At 38.2% G+C, this 22298-nt stretch overlaps 1 protein-coding gene across 2 annotated transcripts in view; it reads left to right on the forward strand.

The window, feature by feature from the left end:
• Positions 1-22298, forward strand: part of ZNF532 (zinc finger protein 532) — a 49069-nt gene that overhangs the window by 13205 nt on the left and 13566 nt on the right. For both annotated transcript variants that reach the window (XM_050912733.1, XM_050912734.1), the window contains exons 2-5: positions 1537-3896; positions 10188-10369; positions 13333-13509; positions 21211-21373. In XM_050912733.1, coding sequence (XP_050768690.1) covers positions 1557-3896; positions 10188-10369; positions 13333-13509; positions 21211-21373 — 2862 coding nt within the window. In that variant the 5' untranslated portion in view covers positions 1537-1556. The remainder of the gene's footprint in view (positions 1-1536; positions 3897-10187; positions 10370-13332; positions 13510-21210; positions 21374-22298) is intronic.

A 22298-nucleotide genomic window follows, 5' to 3' on the forward strand; every position in this document is an offset into this window, starting at 1 on the left:
TGCATCTCCATTGGCAAGTGGCTTCCAACAGACCTTCTGCCACGGGGCATGTAGCTTCTTGCTTATCTGAGCTAACACGAGATGCTTGGAGAGCACTGCTGCAGTTAGTCACACCGTGGTTCTCTGATGGCCTATGTTAATTGATACTGGAGACAGACCACTGAGCTATATAGTAAGAATGTTTTCCAGTCCTTTAGTGCTGATACAGAGGCAGGAGGACAGACAGGATGCTTCCTAAATGGGCACTTTCTAACAGTAACACTTATTTGGTTAAGTATCTTTTCACATTGAATACTAACTTTGGCCTGATAATTACTGAACAATGAAAGTACGTTAAAAACAGCTCTGTCACAACAATACAAATCATACCTGTGCATGGTTATGAAAGAGAATGAAAAAATGTCTGCCTGCGCTTTCTGTAACTGATTTTTGTAGACCTCTACAAGTGATTCCCCTGCACACCTCTGCATATTATTGAAACGTCTGTGGAAATAGGCAAATGTCATGGTGGGATTTAAATCTAAAAGTATACTCAAAGTTAATTCTTCTTTTTACACAGCATTTGTAAAGTTTCAGTTTTGAGTTACCTGTTTGGTTTGGGAATTGGAAGGAAAAAAACCCAACAATAGAGGCCAGTGGCAAACAAAAAGAACAGGATTTGGAAAATGTTATCTGTGAGGGGAAAGAAAACCCTAAAGATCTGGTGTTGGTTAGCCTAAAAAGGAGAAGTTTGAAGGGAGATAATGGTCTCGGAGTAAAGTACTGTTGCAAAGAGGATAGGTCAATAGAATCTCCTGTAGTTCATTCAGATTGCATCAAGAAAGATTCAGATTATGCAGTAGGAAACATGTAACAGTGAAAATTGTGAATGACTGGAATAAATTACATTGGAGGTTGTACAATCTCTGTTATGAGAGGCCTTTAAAGTAGCTGAGACACCTGTCAGGAGCAGTGTAGATACAGCAGATCCTTCATTAGAGTTGCTGAAAAAAAGCATTGTGAACACTGGGAGACACTTATTCCATCATTCTTATAAAGCAATTTAATGTATAGAAAACAGTGCAACAGTCTTAAACTATTAGTAGAAACACATTTGTTACCGTCTTCAAGAAGGCTCATCAGGTTGATAATGCAAATGTCAAGGAAAATCTAGACTTAGGAGGAATTGCAAGTGCCTCACGTTATTTTCATGGAAGTCTAGGTATCTTGCTGTAATCATAGTGTATGTGGGAGAGGGTAGGAGGGAGTGTAGGAGAGGGGAGAGGAATAAAGTCACTGAAGAGAAATTTGTGCCTAGAATGAAATGACTAGGTCACAGTCTGTGAAGTTGATGGACTACTGTAGCTCTTGGTGTAATAATTTGACTGTACACTTGCACTGGAACAGTGTTCTGTAATGTATAATGTCTGAAAATATTACTTCAGAAGTGAAATAACACCTTTTTGCATGGCATATGTGAACATACGCTTATTTTGTGTAAGACAGTGCTATTAGAGCTTAAAATACTGAGATGATGACTTTCTGCTTATTTTACAGATTTGCTTACAATCAAATACATGACCATGGGGGATATGAAGACCCCAGATTTCGATGACCTTCTTGCAGCCTTTGACATACCAGACATGGTTGATCCAAAAGCAGCTATTGAATCTGGACATGATGACCATGAAAGCCACATAAAACAAAATGCTCACACAGATGAAGATTCTCATGCCCCATCATCATCTGATGTTGGTGTGAGTGTCATTGTGAAAAATGTGCGTACTATTGATTCTTCCGAAGGAGTGGACAAGGATGGCCACCATTCCACAGGCAATGGCTTGCATAATGGCTTTCTAACGTCATCAGCTCTTGATAGTTACAGTAAAGATGAAGGGAAGTCACTTAAAGATGATGGGTCAGCTTCTGAGACTACACTGAAGGATTCCGCTTTCAACCAGTTTAGCCCAATATCAAGTGCTGAAGAATTTGATGATGATGAAAAAATTGAGGTGGATGACCCCCCAGATAAAGAGGAGATGCGTGCAAATTTCAGAGCAAATGTCTTGGCAGGATCTGTATCTCAGCAGGAATATGACAAACTAAAGGCACTTGGAGGGGAGAATTTGATTAAATCTGGAATCCCAGTTTCAAGTAGTATAGATAAAAATAAAGTTGCTAAACGAGAGACAGAGACAAACTCCATGAATTTAAGTGTCTATGAGCCTTTTAAAGCTCGGAAAACAGAGGACAAATTGCTAAAAGACAATTCTGAGAAGCTTCTTGAAAACAGGGTACTTGATGGAAAACTGAGTACTGAAAAAAGTGAAGCAAATCTTGCCAGCATTTCACAGTCCAAAGCAAAGTCATCAGCAAAGCTTTCTTCATGCATTGCTGCAATTGCAGCACTGAGTGCTAAAAAGGCAGCTACAGATACCAGTAAAGATTTACAGTCTAATTCAGGAGAATCTTCTCCATTACCAAAAGACATGAGTGAAAGTCCGCGGGCTATTGAAAAATCACCTGAATCTCAGAGTCTCATTGATGGTGCTAAAAAGCCATCTATCAAACCACCTGATAGTCCCAGAAGTGTATCAAGTGAAAACAGTAGCAAAGGGTCTCCATCTTCTCCTGCAGGGTCAACACCAGCAATTCCTAAAGTTCGCATAAAAACCATCAAGACTTCTTCTGGGGAGATAAAGAGAACTGTTACTAGAGTGTTGCCAGAAGTTGATTTGGACTCTGGTAAAAAGCCAGAGCAGACTGCTTCTATGGTAACTTCCATGACATCTCTCCTGTCCTCACCAACTTCTGCTGCTGTTCTTTCCTCTCCTCCTAGAGCTCCTCTCCAGTCCACAGTTGTCACCAATGCAGTTGCATCTGCAGAACTTGCACCAAAACAGGTCACTATCAAACCAGTGGCTACTGCCTTTCTCCCTGTTTCAGCAGTTAAAACAGCAGGTTCACAAGTTATTAATTTGAAGCTTGCTAACAATACTACAGTGAAAGCCACTGTGATATCTGCTGCTTCAGTGCAGAGTGCCAGTAGCGCCATTATAAAAGCTGCCAATGCTATACAACAGCAAACTGTTGTGGTGCCAGCATCAAGCCTTGCCAGTGCTAAACTTGTGCCAAAGACAGTCCATCTTGCCAACCTTAATCTTCTGCCTCAAGGTGCTCAAACCACCTCTGAACTCCGCCAAGTGCTAACAAAACCTCAGCAACAAATAAAGCAGGCAATAATTTCTGCAGCAGCCTCACAGCCTTCTAAAAAAGTGTCTCGAGTCCAGGTGGTGTCATCTCTACAAAGTTCTGTAGTGGAAGCATTCAATAAGGTGCTGAGTAGTGTCAATCCTGTACCAGTTTACATCCCAAACCTTAGTCCCCCTGCCAATGCCGGAATAACATTACCAACACGAGGTTACAAGTGTTTGGAGTGTGGCGACTCATTTGCTCTTGAGAAGAGCCTGACCCAGCATTATGACAGGAGGAGCGTGCGAATTGAAGTGACATGTAATCATTGTACAAAGAATTTAGTTTTCTACAATAAATGTAGTCTTCTTTCCCATGCTCGTGGACACAAGGAAAAAGGAGTTGTAATGCAGTGTTCACACCTGATTTTAAAACCAGTCCCAGCAGATCAAATGATAGCATCTCCTTCAAGCAATACTGCTACATCTATGCTTCAAAGCCCTGTGGGAGTTGGCACGCATACTGTAACAAAGATACAGTCTGGCATAACTGGGACAGTAATATCAGCCCCAGCAAGTACACCTGTCATTCCAGCTATGCCACTAGATGAAGATCCATCGAAACTCTGTAGACATAGTCTAAAGTGTTTGGAGTGTAATGAAGTTTTCCAAGATGAGACATCTCTTGCAACTCATTTCCAGCAGGCTGCAGACACAAGTGGACAAGTAGAGTATCATATGCTTAAATTCCAATGTTTCATCTATGGATATGTTTTTACTTTCATTTAGCTGTTAATTATCTGAACCTCCATGATTAAAAGTATAAATGAAAACCACAAAAAAATCTCACAAGCACTTCCATAGTGAATGTCAACATTTTTTAAATAAGAGTTTTCTTAGAATTTTTTTAGGCCCTGAAGTCTGAAATTTGCACTGTATACTTTTGCTAAAATTTAGCATTAGCTTTCTTACAGCTGAACATTATAATACTGAAATTAATAATGGTCTTTACTAAGAATTTTTAATGATTCTTTCTGTGCTTTGGAATTTGAGTATCCTGTGGAATCCACTTAATTGGCACCCTCATTAACAGCCCGCCTGTTCAATCTGAATGATGGTTTTAACTGATTCATTCTTGATTTGTCTTCAGTTTTTATTATTTTCATGTAGCACCATAAGTGAGCTAGGCATTCCTCTTATCTACAGGGACTCTAGGCAATGAATAAATGGCACACTGATTCTATTGAAAGGATATGCATGCTGTTTTCCTCAGGTCTTTTTTAAACAGAAGTGAAAAGTGGTGTTCACTAGCATGCATTTCTTGCTGTGTGACCATTTGTTTATTTGTGTTGGTTTTCCTTTCCTCTTACGATTACTAGTGGGTTAAACTTACAAACCGTTTTAAAATTCTTTACTAATGTATGTGGCCTAATCTGAAAGAAACACGTCATTCAATAAAAGTTAATATTAATCAGTGTGCGATGTATTTTATAATCCTCTAAGAGTTAAGGTCGTTAATTAAATGATACAGTTGGATTTCTGTTGGGGCGTGCCAATTAAAAGGGATTCTGGTGTGTTTCAAAGCATTCAGTTGAGCTTGGTGTTGCAGCTTCTTGCTATGTGGGAAGCTGAAAACCTGCAAACATGCTCAGACTGATCAAGACAGGAATGCCCCAGGAATATTCCTGGGAATCGCACAGCAATGTACGAGATAAAGGTTTTTAAGTCCTGCAGTTAGGAAAGAATCCACTAGTCATAGAAGTGCAGACAGGTTCCTGTCAGAATCTGTTCACTAAACTTAAGACCTAGTCTGTGGGCATGAAGCAGTTACACTGCACCCACCACTACACGTAGTAATGTAAAGAGATTTGAAGGTGGAAATAATCTTGACTATATGGATTATGTGGCTCTGCGTCAGCTCCTACTTTACTAACTGGCTAGTGGACTTAGGCTGAAATTGCCTGGATTCACAGTGAAATGCCATGTGAGTGAATTTCTGTTTGTAAGATACTACAGATGTGCCTACCTAAAGCGAGATTGTTTAAGCTTTTTGTCAGAAAGAAGTTAGCAGTATGTATTCTGGCCTTAGATCTTGCTGCAGTTTTGAACAGTATCTAATGGCTGACCATGAGCGTATTCAGCACCAGCTCTTGAGTTACTTAATACTCAGTAATTGTTTTTTTAGCTAACTGCTTTGCTGGTGCTTATTGGTGTTAGATTTATCTTTTTTTCCATAATAGGTCCATTAGGTACCATTTGGTATAGGATCCAGTAGTCCTTGTGAAAACCCTGTTGTTCTTGGTACTATAAAATCAAGCAATTAAGAAGGCCCCAAGATAAAGCAAGTGGATGAGAGACAGACAAATATGCTCAGAATAGGTTGGGAGGATGAGGTAAGGATAAAACGAAAAAAATAGAGAAGAACAAAGATAAAGAAGTGATGTACTCACTTTCTGTATGGACAGGTAAACTAAACATTTGTAGAAACAACTTTTGCCCTTTCCTGCTACCTGTCTGGTGCTTTTGCCCTGTTGCTGCTGAGTTTGCTCTCTATGCATGTCCTGTTAGATGTTGTTTACCCTGGTGATTTACTATGGGAAAGCAACTGAGATCTTCATAGAATGTCAAAATATAACTGCAGTTAGGTGGAAAGAGAAGTATGGGTACACAGATACTGCTGTTCAGGGAGGAAAGCTCATGAAGGTACAGAAAACAGCATTGCCTACTACCTATCAATGTGTTTGTGTCTCTTGTTGGAAACTTGCTCTCTTTGAAGAGCTGATGTATGAACAAGGCCTTAATACCTGCTTGCTAGGCCATGGATTGCCAGGTTTCGGAAAAAAAAAAAAAAAAGCCTTGTTGCTGCAAAGCACTGGAGGAAAAGAAGCTATTTTCATGTTGTTCCATTTTAAAAGAACACTTAATAAATGTAGTTCTAAAAGTTTTGTTGAAATATCCTCTTAAAAATTATTTTTCTTAGTCCTTTTCATATATCAAGTACCAGTTTTCAATTCTGTGCTGTTTTTTTTTTACGTTGCGTTTTATTACTTACTGTAGTGTTGTAGCTATACTGAAATGCCTAGCATAGAAACTGTTTAACTGAACAGTTGCTTTAGTGAGAGCAATACATCCTGCTTTCTTGATAAGTTACCTTTTTGTCCATTTTTTGTCCCAAGCATTGCTGCAAGGGTAGTATTTGCTGAAGAAAGACTCTGTATAGGCGTTTATTAAAAAAATTTTGGCACTTTTTCATTATATGTTACCCCTTGAAAAGCTTGGATGAGAAATACTCTGATTTACGTTTTCCTTCTAGGTGCTTGGCACTGGCTTTTTGTTGTAAAACTACCATTATTATGGGGGAAAGAAGACAGGAAAGTTAGATGAAATAGATATTTTAGCTTTGGAAGGAAGGAAGAATAAAAATAAACATTTGGATTTTGCAAACAAATAATAGGAAAAAAGTTATTATTTGCAGCTTACTATTCTTTCTAGTGCCCACCTAATTGCTCTTGAAATGGAAATTGTGTACTTTTTTATGTTTTCAATGAGTCTAAGCAGTAAATATCTGTTACTTCTTGTTCTTCTTAAACTCCTGTTTTGAAGGTAGAATGTTTCTTTTAAAATAAACAATAGTAAAACAGCCCTAGCAATTAAAAGATGTTCCCTATAAAGTTGTTACTTTTCTGTAATATTTTACTTCCATTAATATTCCTGTTAAAGGGAATGGGACCACTCACTGACAGGTTTCCTGGCTGAATGAAACCCTCATCTACTTACTGGGGGGGGGGGAAAGTAGCAAACCTGGGCTAATTAATGTTTGTCTTATTTACAGATATAAGTGTATAGCTCCCATGGAAACTACATAGCTTATTTCCCTTCATACTCATAGTTCTTGTGTATCTTTATTTTCCACCTCTACCATTTTTTCTTCTAACCCTTTTTTTTCTGAAACTTTGACTTTAAATGCAGGCAGGTGATGATTTTCACAAACTGTGTTTTATTTTGGTATGGGTTGGAATGAGAGAACTGGAAGTTAATGCCATCTTAAGCCCAAAATAAACTGGTAAGCAAACATGCTGAATTTCAGAATTTCACAGTAGATTCTTATTGTTCTACTGTAATCAGTTACAATTAAACATTTTACTGTACTCATCAAAATAGCAAACCAGTGGCCTTAACAAATAGCATTATTGGCATTTTGTGTCAGTGTGAGTCACTAGCATTACAGATGAATCTTGCAGGCTGCTTGTTGCAAAACAGGGAGATATGCTTAGTTGGGGCTGGAATATTGTACGGCTCTTCTGTGGCATAGCATCCTGGTTTCCTTTTGTAGTGCTGCAGGTGAAAGGCTTTGGAAGGACTATGAAAACCCCCTGTGTTTCTATTATTGGAGTAAGAAGTTCTGTTTTGCTGTTTTCTTACGTAATCAAATAATACTCCAGATTCCCCAGTATTATATTGCTGCTTATTAATACATAAATGGCAAAAGATAGATTTTAGGAATGGTACTGAAGCCAAGTAAATGTGGCAGTTTTAAGTAGAGTTACAGTTAGTCAGGGTTTTGCTTTTAAGTCTGAGCTGAAGACAAAAGCTAACATTCCAAACCAGTTCTGTTCAGTTTGGAGGGTGTGAGTCGGTGGTTCCGGCCATAGCTGTCTGGTCAATTGAGGGCAAATATTTGGCATTTCAGAGTGAATATTTAGATGTGTCTGAACACAATTTCAGACTTACTGTGTCACAAAGGCTCTAATCAGGGTGATAGTTCAAAATCCCCGCAGATAGTTAACCTCAGGCAAAGCCTTCCACAAGGGCAGTAAATGTATCCATGCTATCTACTAATCTTTTAGGCTGGCAGTAGTGCTAATATTGAACCTGAATTTGAGTAATGGTAGATTTTCTTTGCTTAACTTCCTCTATTTTAATGTTTTGCATTTTGCCATCTTGCTGTCGTCAGGACATTTGAGAACTATGTTTGGATGAAGACTCTGTTCAAACGTATCAGGCCACCATGTTCACAAAGTAAATATTAAAAGTGAACCGTATGAAAATACACTTCTTGCTTCTGTGTGTGTGACAAGATGTTTCATGTTAACATTTCTACTTAAAATTACTGTTTTTAAAAAAAGAATCAAAGTGTTTGCATGCGCCCTCAAAAAAAGCATTTAGGTTAAGCTGTTTTGGAAAAAAAATTAAAATGGAGTGTACAGATTGTAATACAAAAATATACTTGTTCTTAGAATATCAGTAATACTGTAAAAATGCTAAGGCAATTAAGAAGTTACTTTAGACCTTGATATTAAACAGTGTTCTATTAGGAAAAAAAAAAATCCTTTTTTGCAGTGACTATAAAGGCTTTTTCCTTCCATCTTTGGAGTTAGTGTCTGTCTCCTGTTGATTAAAAGGGAACAGGTTATTTTTTTTACTGGCATAGTTGCTAATACTAGTAAGTCAGACTCCTATGAAAGCTATTTGTAACACTGTACTATTTCTTCCACAATGGTAGCTTTGAATCTGCTATTATATGATCGGGATCTTACTGTTTTTTAAAAGAGATTTAAAGGAGAGTCGCCTAAATTGGAAGAAGGGAGTGAATTTTTGTGAAGCACCTGTTTTTTAGCGAGAAACTGTTTTACCATGAGGAAAGGGATTATTTCTTAATTATTTATTTCAGGATTTCTTCATACATAGATTAGTAAATCATTTATAATGCAGCTCTGGAGATCTTGTTTTGTGCTATATTCTTGCAAAATGTACACATCACTACATCTGCAAGACTCTTACGGGTAACATTTCTAAAAATACATAAATCTCATGTTAAAAAATTACCCACGTCATGAAGGAGTCTTGGTTTTGTTTTTAGATCTTCATAAGTCACTGGTGAGATTCATAACTCCCAAGTCATAAGAAATAATAATTTGAAAAGCCTTACAAAGCAAAGTCTTACGAAATGAAGCTGAGTTGAAGTCCTATTCTGCAAAGACTTGTATTTGTGCTTGACTTTCAGACCATGAGTGTTTCTGTTGAAGTCAGTGAAGCAGCTTCCATGATCAAAGTTAAACAGAAGCATAGCTCCATACAGAATGTCAGCTATCTGCTTAGAGATGTTAGAGATGTATTATTGTAAATGAAACATTTTCTGGAATGCTTTTACAGGTTTGGCTCTTTGTGCCCCCCAGTGATGGAAAGCAACTGTGAGCAAAAGTGAAGCCTGTTTACAGCTGGGTTGTATCATTTGCATTTCATCCTAAAAATGGCACAAAGCACCCAGAGAATTTCAGTATTTCTGATTTGGCATATAGTCAACATGTAGTTGAAGATTTTTTAAAATTATTTTTGTGTAACAAAATACAAGCAAAGAATTAGTTTAGTAAGTTACTCCTGCATGTAGAAAGATTGCCCTGCAAAGAAAAGCTTTGTAAATATTTTGTATGTCTCTAGTTTTTACTCAGATGCACAATATGTTGATGTAATGCAGATGTTGTATTCTAGCCTGAGAAACATATTTTGAAATTATCTGTGCACTTTCTGCCTGATAATATTCCATTTTAGTGGTATTATGGGTATTACCATAAGAATTCATCAGGAGCAAAGATCAAAGAAAGTGAAGATAGTACATTTGGTGGGTTTGGTTTGGTTTTTTTTTTTTTACATTATGTGGTGCACTGAATTAAAACCATAAGGTTTGATTCTCAAGTTGTACTTAGGCCCCTTGCGCTGTTAAGGTAATCTTGTGAGGCACCTAAACCAACATGCATCTCCCATGGTCAGGGGTATATGAAAGAGCTTTGTTGTGCCAGAATGGCCCAGAATGCCAATATGTCTGGTTGCCAGTATCTGCCAGCTCTGTCCTACAAGGTTTGTCAGTAGGGCCTGCATTTAGTACTTGCCTACTTCTTTTGGTTCACATCACAATCATAACATTTAACCTTTTATTTGATATATTACAGTGTTTGACACAAGACCTTACGTATAGCTGAACCAAACCTTTTTTTTCATCTATTTTGGTTTATCGTTTAGAAGACATGCAATATCTGCCAGATGCTGCTTCCTAACCAGTGCAGTTTTGCATCACACCAGAGAATTCATCAGCATAAATCTCCATACACGTGTCCTGAATGTGGAGCAATCTGCAGATCTGTCCACTTCCAGACTCATGTCACTAAGAACTGCCTGCATTATACCCGAAGAGTTGGTTTTCGGTCAGTATAATGATTATTTTTGTTGTCAATTTATGTATAATTTATGCTTTTAAAGGTAATTTTCCATTTTCATAAGCATTGTTTGTAGAATACAGCTTCATGGGTTTAAGGTTGTCATGGCAACAATGCTATTAGTACTACAAATTTTGGAATAAATACCACATTAGGATTCTGCTTTGTTTTGGGCATCTGCTTTTGTATGTTATTAAATCAGAATATTAGCTAATCTCATTCAGCCATAAAATGTCAAGATTCAGGACTTCACAGTTTATAAGGTCTAGACAATTCAGATGTATTTTCTTAATTTCAAGTTCTTAAAAAAACCTTTTGAGTTTTTTCAAAACATTGAATTTTAGATTGTTCTCTCTGGTAGAACAGTCATTTTCAGTATTTCCTGCCAGAATTTATTGTCAAAATGCTCATGGGTGTACTGCACCTCTCTGGTTGCTCTCTTTTCTGTGGGAAGTCAAGATTCCTCAGCTTTACATCGCTTGAAAATTACCTTTCTCATTCAAACAGCCTGGTCTTTTGGTTCTTCTTTTTTACTCTTCAGTTTCCCTTTTTTTCTTATGTTTCCCTGTAATGGCAACTCACTGAGAAAATGGGGATCAGAGGCATTTCGTGGAAATGTTAAGTTTTGAAAGGCTTGAAAAACTGTTTCATCTTAGAATTTCACTCGCACTGAGTGGCAGGCAGCACAGCAAGAGATCAGAAGAGCAACCTGTACAGCCGAGCTTTGCTCAGCGCTCCTAAAACACTTCCACTTCATCCTGTCTGACTGGAGAAGGGTGATTTAAAATCTTACCAGTAGGCAGCTTCTTCCCCCTTAAGGTGCCACAAGTTCATTTACTAGGATGACTGTGAAATCTTCCACTAAGGAAAGAAAGCATTTTTACTGCATCAAGCCAGCTGCTGTGGCAGTCTGTTTTCAGATTGAATCCATGGCCTGACACAGCTCTCAGCTCTTTGCGCTTCTTTGGGTTCTTCTCTTTTATTCTTTTCTCCCAAACAGCAGTCTGTCTTGTCCTACATTTCTTACATCTGCTACTTCCGCTCTACTTCCCTTCCCCTCTAGCCTGTCTCTCTTGGGTTTGTACACGGAATCATCTTCAGGGACTTCTGTCCTGCACCAGTAACACCAGAAGACTCATAAATCCTTCACTGTGAATCTAAACTAAAGTTACTAAACTTTTCAAGATGTATCATAAACAACTCATGTCACATTAAGCCAGAATTTCTGTATATGGTGAGACTAAACCAGAAATACCTAGGCAAAGAAAAGCATTATCTGGAAAAGTTAATGTCTTCGTTCTTAGACTCCTCAGCATCTCCTTATCACCATGGTGCATTTGCTTGAGGAACAGCATAACCTGTCTTGCCTTTCCAAAGGACCTCTGTGAGGGAGTTCAGTTTGATTTCAGTGCTAGTTGTCCGAACTTCAGGCTAGTTGTCCGAACTAAATTGGCTGAAAATTTCAACCTTAAGTTTAACTGCATCCTTCCAAGTTGAAAACAAGAAAGATGTTATAGCAGTCCAAGAAAGGACGGCTTGGTCCTTAAGAACTGTTTTAATATACAATGGTGGATGCTGAGGATCATTTATTATGTCACATCACTAGAGAATAAAGTCCAGACAGGATGGGATGGGGAGGCGAGAAACGTGACCCAGCTCTCTTGAGGTGACACCTTAAGAGTAGATCTGTTAATGAGAGGATCGTGCTTTGTACTGCTATGAAGAAATGTTCATCTCTGTGTGAGCAGAGAAGATCTTAACAGACCCAAAAAAGACAAGGACTATTTACTTTAGAAAATGCGTTGGTAAGCAGAGACTAGATAGATACAAACGTAATTAATAGTATTAAGAATGTAAATTAAGTGCTCAGAAAAGAAAGGACGACATTTCATAAAATTCAAAGATGATACATTTCAAAAGGAAAACTGAATTCTTGAATGCAATGTATAATTGTATTTCCTGATTTATTGCTATCATCAGGGCATTAAAACAGTATCAAAAAACAATTTGACATTTATATGACAACAATCACACTACCATGATAGATGCCAAAATTAAAATTGTAGAAGGGTACAGGCCTTATATGTTTAAATTGTAAAACTTACTGCAAAATACTGGTCAATAAGAGATTTCTTCATTTGACGGGTTATTTTGTAATTGCTTATTGCAGTATGTTCTTGGACTTACTTGGTAGCATTTAGTACTGGAGATATATGGCACTAAAAGGGACTTGTGTATACAAATTCTTGTGTACTAATATTCAATTTTTTAATAATTTCATTTTAGAATAGATGCGGAAAGGTCACAAATTTTCGACACAGCGGAAGTATGTTTTTGAAAAATATTTTCGGAATTCCAATCTGATAGATTGATCTGATTGTAGAGATTCGGTTTAGTTGTCCTGAGTCTAAATTACTCTTTTTTTGTTTTTAAATCCAAGTGCTGATTTGATTACATGTACAGAAAATCATTACCAGTATGTCTTCATTAAATCTAAACAGGGGAAATGGTGAAAATGTTTTCCTTACTGGTTTTCCATTTTGGTGGTAGTTTCTAAATTGCTGTGGCATACCTTATACAATCCACTGCATGTGATAAAAATGCATTTTGTAAAATCTCTTCACAAATTTGCAGAGGGTTTAAGCATTCTTTTTACAATCAATAGAATAATCCTCTGTCAACCCTTCTGTCTGTTTTGTAATGCCATAAAAACATGTTCTGACTTCATATCTCTTAAATTTTCAAATTAAAATTTTTCTTACTTTCTGATATGCAAATCTCTGCTTATGTTGATTCTTACTGGGTTGTTTAAATTGACAGAATAACATAGTTTTATCCAGTTGTATATATATGTTTATCTCTTCCACTTGCTTGAAAATCAGTGTTGATTCCATTTCGTTCAGTACTGCTTTGGGCTAGGCTGAACTGACTCTTTTCCACTCTTTTTGCAGCTGCGTGCATTGCAATGTTGTATACTCTGATGTGGCGGCGCTCAAGTCTCATATTCAAGGTTGTCACTGTGAAGTCTTTTACAAGTGTCCTATCTGTCCCATGGCATTTAAATCTGCTCCCAGCACACACTCCCATGCCTATACACAACACCCGGGTATCAAGATAGGCGAACCAAAGTAAGCAAAATTAATCTTCTACTGCACTTGCCTGCATTTTAATAACTTGTGAAATTGCATTCTGTCCTGTGCTTATAATCTTAAGAGTCACGTACTGTACAACCAACAGTTTGTCATCCTGTTGGTAACGTGTGGAGTTTGTGTAATGTTTTCATGAGTTTTTAGCTGGCAGTTTATTTGGCAAAGGTTAAATTTCCCTGAACATAGCAATAGCAGTTCTTTAAACACTGCGCGCTACAAGAGAGTAGTACAGTAATTACAAAAACGATTTGGACAGGCAGCTAGTGTGTTGCTCATTCTTATTTTTTAATCTGCTGAGCTCATCTGCATTTTTACTGTGAATTACGATAATGTGATTCCAAAAAGAACTGCTAAGACTCGTGAGGGCTTATGCAGTGATTTTCATAACATCTGGTTGAAAAGGTGGGAAAAAGTTATTTTATTTTTTTCCTATTACATGCTCACAGATAGTCATCTGGGTGGATTCGGAAAATTGGTTCTTTCAGTGCCATCAGTTCACAGGGCTCAGGGTGTGTACTTGTGAGAGATGGTTTTAGAAGTGGCGGTTGTCATCTCTGGGCTGACCTTGGGCAAGTCTCGTGGGCTACAGCCACCTGTGGTACCCTGTTCTTCTGGTCAGGCAGCCACTCGCTTGTTGGGGGCTGCTTTTCCTGCAGGATCTGTTCTCCTCTTTCTGTCTACTAGATTTTTCTTCACGAAAGCTGTAGGTTTTAGGAGTGGTGAGCTAGGGGTTTGCTTCCCTAAGACGGTCATGTCTCAAGGCGAGCAATTCCAGTGTGTTACGAAGTGAGAGGTGCCAGCCTTTAAACTTTTTCCGGCCTTGCCTCTCCAAATCAAAACAGATGCATTTATAGAGCTGTTTATATAAGCTTTTTTCCGATACGTGATCTCTTTTTTTCTGGGTTAAAGCAGAGCTGATTCCGTTCTGTAGCTGGGAAAGTTGTGCATAAACACGGTGGTTTACTGAAGATGGTAACACAGGGCACAAGTAGGAACTCGGCTTCAGGGTCTTTGTTTTAAAGATGTTGAATATTCAAGGCCTCCGCTGAAGCCAGTGGCAGCTGCAGGTGCCAATGCATGTGAAAATCAGGCTTCAAATCTCATCAGTCTTAGCCTGATGCCTTCTCATTGCAGACCTTTTTCTTCTGTCTTCTTTCTCCTCTGTTGGTACGAGTGCACTATTGAGAGTAAATATTCAAGTATTTAACTCCATGTTGTTTCTCTGGAGTGCGCAGAGCACACTAGTACATTTTAACAACTTGCAGACTTAGGAAAATAGAAAGCAGATGAGAGAGAGAAACAAGGTACCATGTAATGTAATAACCAGATTTCAGAAGAATTTGGTTTATCACTGTTTCTTCTAACATATTAACAGGAGATGTATTCTTTAGGGTGTTTAAACCTACATTAAAGCAAAACGGCAACAAACTTACTGTCTGATACCAAATTAAGACATTTCCACCCAGTGACAAATGATACCTTGTTTTAATTAGGGATGGTATCTTTAGTGAGAGGCTTTGAAATACCAACATTTGATCTAAAACTTGTTTCAGATTCCCATAATTTTCATTAGAGAAAACCGAAAGATTAAGATCACCATTTGTGTAAGATACTTCACATATGAAAAGTGGAGAAGATTTCTTGAATTGTGCTTGGATCTGATGAACTGTTTCTGATCAACTTCATGAATTAAGTATTTTGCATTAGTTTTCTTTCCATATAGATGTGCTTATAATTGTATTCTTTTATTAATTTATTTTTATTATAAAAAGACTAAAATTTTATGAAGTACTATTGTATTGTAGTAAATCATAGAATCCATAATTGAGTGCTCCTCTTAAGAAGTGATGTTTTCTTTAAATTTGCCAGTTTTAATCAAGATGCTGTCTTAAATGCATGCAGAGTGACTAGTAGGATTTTCCCAGTCTTTGCAGTGTTTGGAGTTCTTTGCTTCCATTTCACAAGCATCTGTAGGTAGTACAGTGTTGCCACTAACACTCAAGATGCTCGCATTGACTGCTGTTTCACGTTTAATAAGGTCTATTTCAAGCTATCAGGACATGTGGTTTTCCTCAGAATTAACTGCATGTATTTCTGCTACTCAGTAGCAATTTAAAAAGGAAATGTTTTTGTTGTTTAAATTAGTTGGTTTCTGAGGATATTTCTCAACTATCTTGGTCAAGTTGACATCAGATGTTTGTGACATTGCTCAAATTCTGGTTTATCTGCTGTAACGTTCTGTGTTAAAAATCACAGAACAGCCCAGGTGGGAAGGGACCTCAAAAGATCATCAGGTCCAGCCTTTCGTGGGAAAGGGAGCCAGGATGAGATTATCTAGCACGCTGTCCAGCTGCATCTTGAAAGCCTCCAGTGATGAGGGCTCCACCACGTCCCTGGGGAGGTTGTTCCAGTGAATGATTGTTCTCACTGTAAAAAATGTCTTTCTTGTATCAAGATGAAACCTTTCCTGGTGCAACTCGTACCCGTTGCCCCTTGTCTTCTCCATGTGGCTCCTTCTGAAGAGAGACCCTCTGTCTTCTTTGTAGCTGCCCTTTAAGTACTGGAGCACTGTGATGAGGTCCCCCTGAGCCTTCTCCAGGGAGAATAGACCCAACCTCTTCAGTCTTTCCTTGTAGGGCAGGTTCTCCAGCCCCTTGATCATCTTCGTGGCCCTCCTTTGGACCCTCTCCAGTCTGACCATGTCTGTCTTGAGTTGTGGGGACCAGAACTGGACACAGTGGTCCAGGTGTGGCCTGACCAGCACTGAGTAGAGCTGACAAGCACTGTTGTATTTGAGGAAATAAAATTCACAGTTGACCAATCTGCTGCTGCTGGTTTATCTGTATCATATGACCTAGCATGTATGTTGCATATGACTGGCGTACATTTTGAAAGCTTAACAAATTCGTTATTGAAAAGAAGGAATGTAATACAGTCATGTAATGCTATAGATATGACTACATAAGCTCAGTTAAATTTTTGTTCTTATGAAGTAAAAATTTTAAAACAAATGAAAAGAAGGGTGCAGTAGCCTTCTGTGTTTGGAAATGTGAAGCTTTTGAGTTTTCATCGAGTGTATAAAAGGTGTCTGACCCTTGAACGTGAGTTTCAAACCTCACCCGGTAGGCAGATGTTGTTGAACTCTGCATGGCCGTGGAGCCTGGCTTCTGGGCGTTCCTCTGGGCATCACAGAGGTGCAGCCGAAAACAAGGCCCGCTGTGTCAGCATGTCGGGGCGGCTGGGGAAGAGTTACTACTTCGGTCCTGTAAGTGGGCTGAGGCCAGTCCGGTCCTGAGGGACTCTTTACTGGTTCACACTTTTTTGTTTACAGGAATTGGGCTCACTGGATAAATGGCTGTGTGCGTCTGGCGTTTACTGGAACTGTGTGATTTACAATTACATTACAAATGGTTGTTTCAGAACAGATACAGTAAACTATTTGGTGTATGACAAATGAAGTTTATGTGCAGTGATCCTCAGTGGGATGAAATTAGATTATTTTAATATAGGGAAATGGATGGCTGTCTTGTCTTTCAACTTTGTGAAGCTCTCTCCTGTAGCATACCTAAGATGCTACATGGTTTTTATGGGAAACCAAAGCTTATCTGTGTTTTTCTTTTTTCAGTAAACAGTGTAACTTCATAGGAACAGCACTAAGGTATTTTTCATGGCCGATCTCTTTTTGGATATTGGAGAAATTCTTGTTTATCAAGCCAGATTATGGATATATACTGTACTATTGGTACAAAGTATACTATCCCACAAGTACCCTTTTTTTAGAGAAAAAAACTATGGGAAGGAGAAATACCATACTTTGGTGCAGAAGCTTTCAAAACGCTAAACAGCTTTTATGTGATACGAAAGTATTTTCCTGTGAGATAACATCTGTATTTATTCTAAGATAATATGTGAATTTGTTAAGCGGATTTTTGAAAAGTGAAAAAGTGCGTGTACCATGCCTGTTTTGGTGTGTACTGTGGGGCAGGAGCAGTTACTGAGTAAACACCCTGGCGGTGTGATTGCAGTTGAAGTGCCTGCCTTACTCAAGTGTCTTGTTGAATTGAGGTGGTTGTAAATTATGTCCTGACTAAGCATCACTGTCTTTAAGCTTTGGACAGGGTTTTAAGCTGTTAGATGTTAAATACTGACTACTTCAATTATAAAACAAATTATAAAACAAACAATTATAAAACAAACTCAGTTGCATGTGTTTACGATTGAAAATCATGCTTTTGATGTGACTGAAAGAAATACTCGAAGTGTGTATAGTCACAACTCATACTATTAGGTATGTTGGTATGAATTTAACCCAGTAGCCTTCTCCCAGAAACGTGTCTGAAATTTGGATCTCTACCAGATAGTTCTTGTGCTTCTGTGAAAACAGAGTAGAGTCTTTTAGCTTACATAGAAAATACATATATTCGGCTCTTAGTGTTTTTAGAAAGATATAACTTTTATGTGATAAATTCAGAAAGATGTCAGATTTTTTTGTAGCAGATTCACTTTCTCCTGTCAGTGCTCACAAGTGCTGCATTACCCAGGAACGTGGTCATTGAGGGCTTGGGAAGAGCACTGCCAGCAGGTCGAGGGAAGTGATCCTTCCCCTCTGCTCAGCGCTGCTGGGGCAGCACTGCAGTGCTGGACCCAGAGCTGCGTCCCCCGTGCGAGAGGGACGTGGAGGTACTGGAGCAAGTCCAGCAAAGGGGCACTAAGATGAATAAGGGACTGGAGCATCTCTTGTGTGAAGAGAGGCTGAGGGAGCTGGGACTGTTCAGCCTGGAGAGGAGAAGGCTCAGGAGGACCTTATCGGTGTGTATAAATACCATATGGGAAGGCATGAAGAAGAGGGAACCAGACTCTTCTCCGTGGTGCCCAGAGACAGGACAAAAGGCAGTGGGCACAAACTGAAACACATGAACACAGTCTTGTGCCTCAGCTTGTTTGCCTGCTTCGTCAGTAATCGTGCTTCCTGAGTTTTGGACAAAGTTGCTGATGGAGATGTAAGACAGTGTTATAAAAGACAGGACGTAAGGGATAGAAGAAAAATATTTGGTGCCCCAGGATTAGGGTATGTGTGTGGTTAGTACCAGCTCTCTAGCTTCTGACATTACAAGCAGATTCACTACAGAACTACAGCAAGTACTTTTCTGAGGAAACTCTGTTTTTCTTCTTGGATGGAGTGAAGAGGGCTGACAGTAAAATCACTGCTTTAAATTATCTCTGGCTGCTCTGCTGAGATGGGACCAAGACAGTGGAGCATGCTTAGATGCTTAGTAGCTCTGTGTGCTGTGGCCAAGGAAAATGGTCCCTTGCATAGTGAATCCTTTGGCTCTTTCTACCCTTAGAGCTTAAACAGCGCATCCCATGGAGTGTGCCTGTAATAGCAGTATGCCTGGAGAAGGTTCACATTCTCTGTGTTTCTGGCTGTGCTCAATTCAGCTGACCTGCTGGGGTGGTGATCCTTTGACTTTTTCCCCCCAGAAGTTGTCTCTTACGATCTCAGTTAAAACTATTAGTAAGATGGGTGGGTTTATATTGATGTGAGGTACATGAGGCGAAACTGCATTTTAGGAACCTGGGATGTCTTTCTTACCAATTATTATCAAGCAGCATTTCCTATTTCTGGCAAGCTCTTTACGACCTTTCATAGGAGAATTATCCAAGAAGTTGGGATTCTGAAGAGGTATAGATCAGTAATAATGTGACAAACTAAAATACTTGGTTTGAATAATGTTTAAGAAGCTTTTATGGACAGTAATGTGGGGGGTCAGAGGATAGGGAGGGGGCTCCCCTTTCTAAGTACTCCGTGCTCACTAGGTGAAGCTAGCAGGTGTATTCTGCTGTGCATGTGCAGAGTATGTCGTCCCGTGCAGAGGGTTCACAGAAACCAGTAGGTCGTCGGAGGATGCTGTGTAAATAATTAAATTTATCTTAGCATATGTGAGAAACTGGGACCACTTGATATACCACAAAAATAATATTTTTCACAGTTAATATGATTAAGTGTACATCTCAAAACAGAGTGCGGAGTGCTCTTTAGAGCTCTTGAACAATGTACTATTGATGATAATTGCTTAGAGGACTATAGAAAGGACTTGGAACGTTTATGTGGATAATGAGAAAATTCAGCATTCTAGCAAGCAGGGTTTGTTGGGTTTGGGTTTTTTAATGCAAAGTCATTCTTTAGGACAGAGATCAACCTCTAATTGATGGGATTAGGAAGACTGCTTTCTCAGAGGAAGTGCCTGTCCTTGTACTGAGCACCTGTTGTTGGGTTTCTTTTATTTTAGCTGAACTTTTTCTGAAGTACTACCACTACTGATGGCTAATGGATTAGATTTCTCTCTCATCTGATGATCTATGGCAAATTTCTTTGTTACTTTTCTTTCATATGTCATTTCCTTTCATTCATTTTCCAAGTTAAAAAAAAGTGTGAAATTTCTGAAAGAATAGAATTATTTACTATTTATAAACAGATACATTAAAGGGTTGCAGTTCGAATGGCTAATCTTGTTACTCGCCTTTAGTTGCCAGGGAAATCATTGTTGATACAATCAAACATACAGATAAGCAAAAACAACAAGCAAAGTATCAAGTAAATAATTACCTAGAATGCAATTTAAACTACACTTTTCATTATAAAATCATCAGCAAAATGAAACCAGCTTCAAACTACTGTCATGTAGTAGTTGCAGCATTTAGATCAGAGGATTATGTTTCTGGTTTCCGTATGGTTTTTGTCTGTTGGACAGACACATGACAAGGATCTGCTAAAAATACAACTATTTTCAGATTGTTTAATAATGTTCTTAGCATTTTGTGATTCAGAATTTTGGCTATCATATTCATTTTCAGGGACTATGCTTTTAGTGTCCAGTACTTACCTAGTTCTTTGTTAATTAGTATATCTATTTCTAAAGTACTTTTGAAATCATATTAATAGATGCATTGCTTCACCAGTTATGCAGCTACTAAAACATAAATAGCTTTTGTTACAATTTTGATTAGAATATTGCCTGTCAGAATGGGAGATTTAGGTAGCTAATTTCAAAAGTCGCGTATGCTCTGAGAGAGGAAATTGTGGTTTCGGTGCTGTCTCTACATTGCTTCGATAGACAAATTCTTAATGGCTTGTAATTGCAAAAGAGGGAAATACCATCCTGTGAAGTTTCAGCTTCAGAGCATTAACAGAGCCTAGGCTTGGCATTCAGGAGGTTCAAAGCCGTATACATTGCCAAACATAAATTTATGTTGAAGTATATTACCAATTATTATCAAATCAATCGCTCCCTTAAAACATACTGCCTTTGCAACCTGAAACAGGTATATTGTCCTTTAGTTACAATGTGAGTTCAGAAACTGAAGACATTTAACTTTCAGAGTGTCCTAAGCAGATGTTGGTGTTATATATGTAACTGGCATATGCTGTTGTTTTCTGGCTTCTTGTTTGCACTTTTTAATGATTTTTTTTTTCTGTTTTTCTGTTTTTTTCTACTGCTCCCATATTTTGAAATTGGAGGATGTTTTGAATTAGTTTAATTTTAACTTCTTTCAGGCAGTGTGAAATGATTGCTTAAACATGTCAGATCTTATCTCTGCTGAGAAAAAAAGTTAACATCATGATTCTTGCAACTAGATCATCAACGTGACTGACATTGTTTATTGTACTTCTGTTTTTAGAATAATATATAAATGCTCTATGTGTGACACTGTGTTTACTCTACAACCTTTGCTCTATCGCCACTTTGATCAGCACATTGAAAACCAGAAGGTGTCTGTTTTCAAGTGTCCAGACTGTTCTCTTCTATATGCACAGAAACAGCTTATGATGGATCATATCAAGGTGTGTAGGCATCTTCTCTTGTTTCGTTCATAGATACCATTTGTCATGCAATATATGCTGTGAGAAAATACTGTAAAAAGGCACAGAATAACAAGAAGACTGCTGAAAGAGAGAGATGTTAATAATTCCAAGAGAGTAATCTGTGAATAATGTTCTCAAATGTTAAAGTGTTGTATTTCGTATGGTCTTCAGCGTATCTGTGATGTAATCACTAACTCAGTTTTTCTATATGAATGTTTATTTTGGTATACTAGGAATATCTCAGTGCATTGCATTCAATAGGTCATTTTATCAAAATAATAATGGGTATAGTGAAGTAAATTAGTCCGATCCTAGTAAGTATTGAGCCTTATTTACAGTATTCTAAGTATTATTCCAGTTGTTAGGAGCTGAGAATGCTGAGTACATTATAAAATCAAACCTTTGATGTTCAGAATTCACTGGTAGGAACCAGTATGTTTCTTTAATAGATGTAGGGGTTATTTGTGTGCGTGTTTACATACGAACATGAACACATGCATGCTTTGAAAAAAACTTGATGTGGATTTTCTCATAAATACCCTTATAACTGAAGAAGATTTACTGTCATCCTTGCAAATCATGTTTTTCAGAATCAGCAGTCCCCTGGCTATAATTTGTTAGCTGTGTATTTTAAATATACTGTGTTACCTTGTTTTCTGTGTACCAAATCTGTCAGCAGTGCTGAATTTCTTATGCCTTATTAACATCTGGTGCCTGGTAACAGCTGAAGTTATTTACACCATTGCAAAGTAATACAATCCAGAATGGTAGCGCTTAATTCAGTGGGTTTCTCTTGCAGTGACACATAAGACTTAGTAAAATTTGTATACAGAAGAGTGGAAAACCAGACGTCTTTCTTGTCTGCTAAAACCATCATTTTGCATTGTAGTCTCAACTATGGCAC

Source organism: Gymnogyps californianus, chromosome Z (genome assembly GCF_018139145.2).
Source record: "Gymnogyps californianus isolate 813 chromosome Z, ASM1813914v2, whole genome shotgun sequence".
Lineage (NCBI taxonomy): Eukaryota > Metazoa > Chordata > Aves > Accipitriformes > Cathartidae > Gymnogyps > Gymnogyps californianus.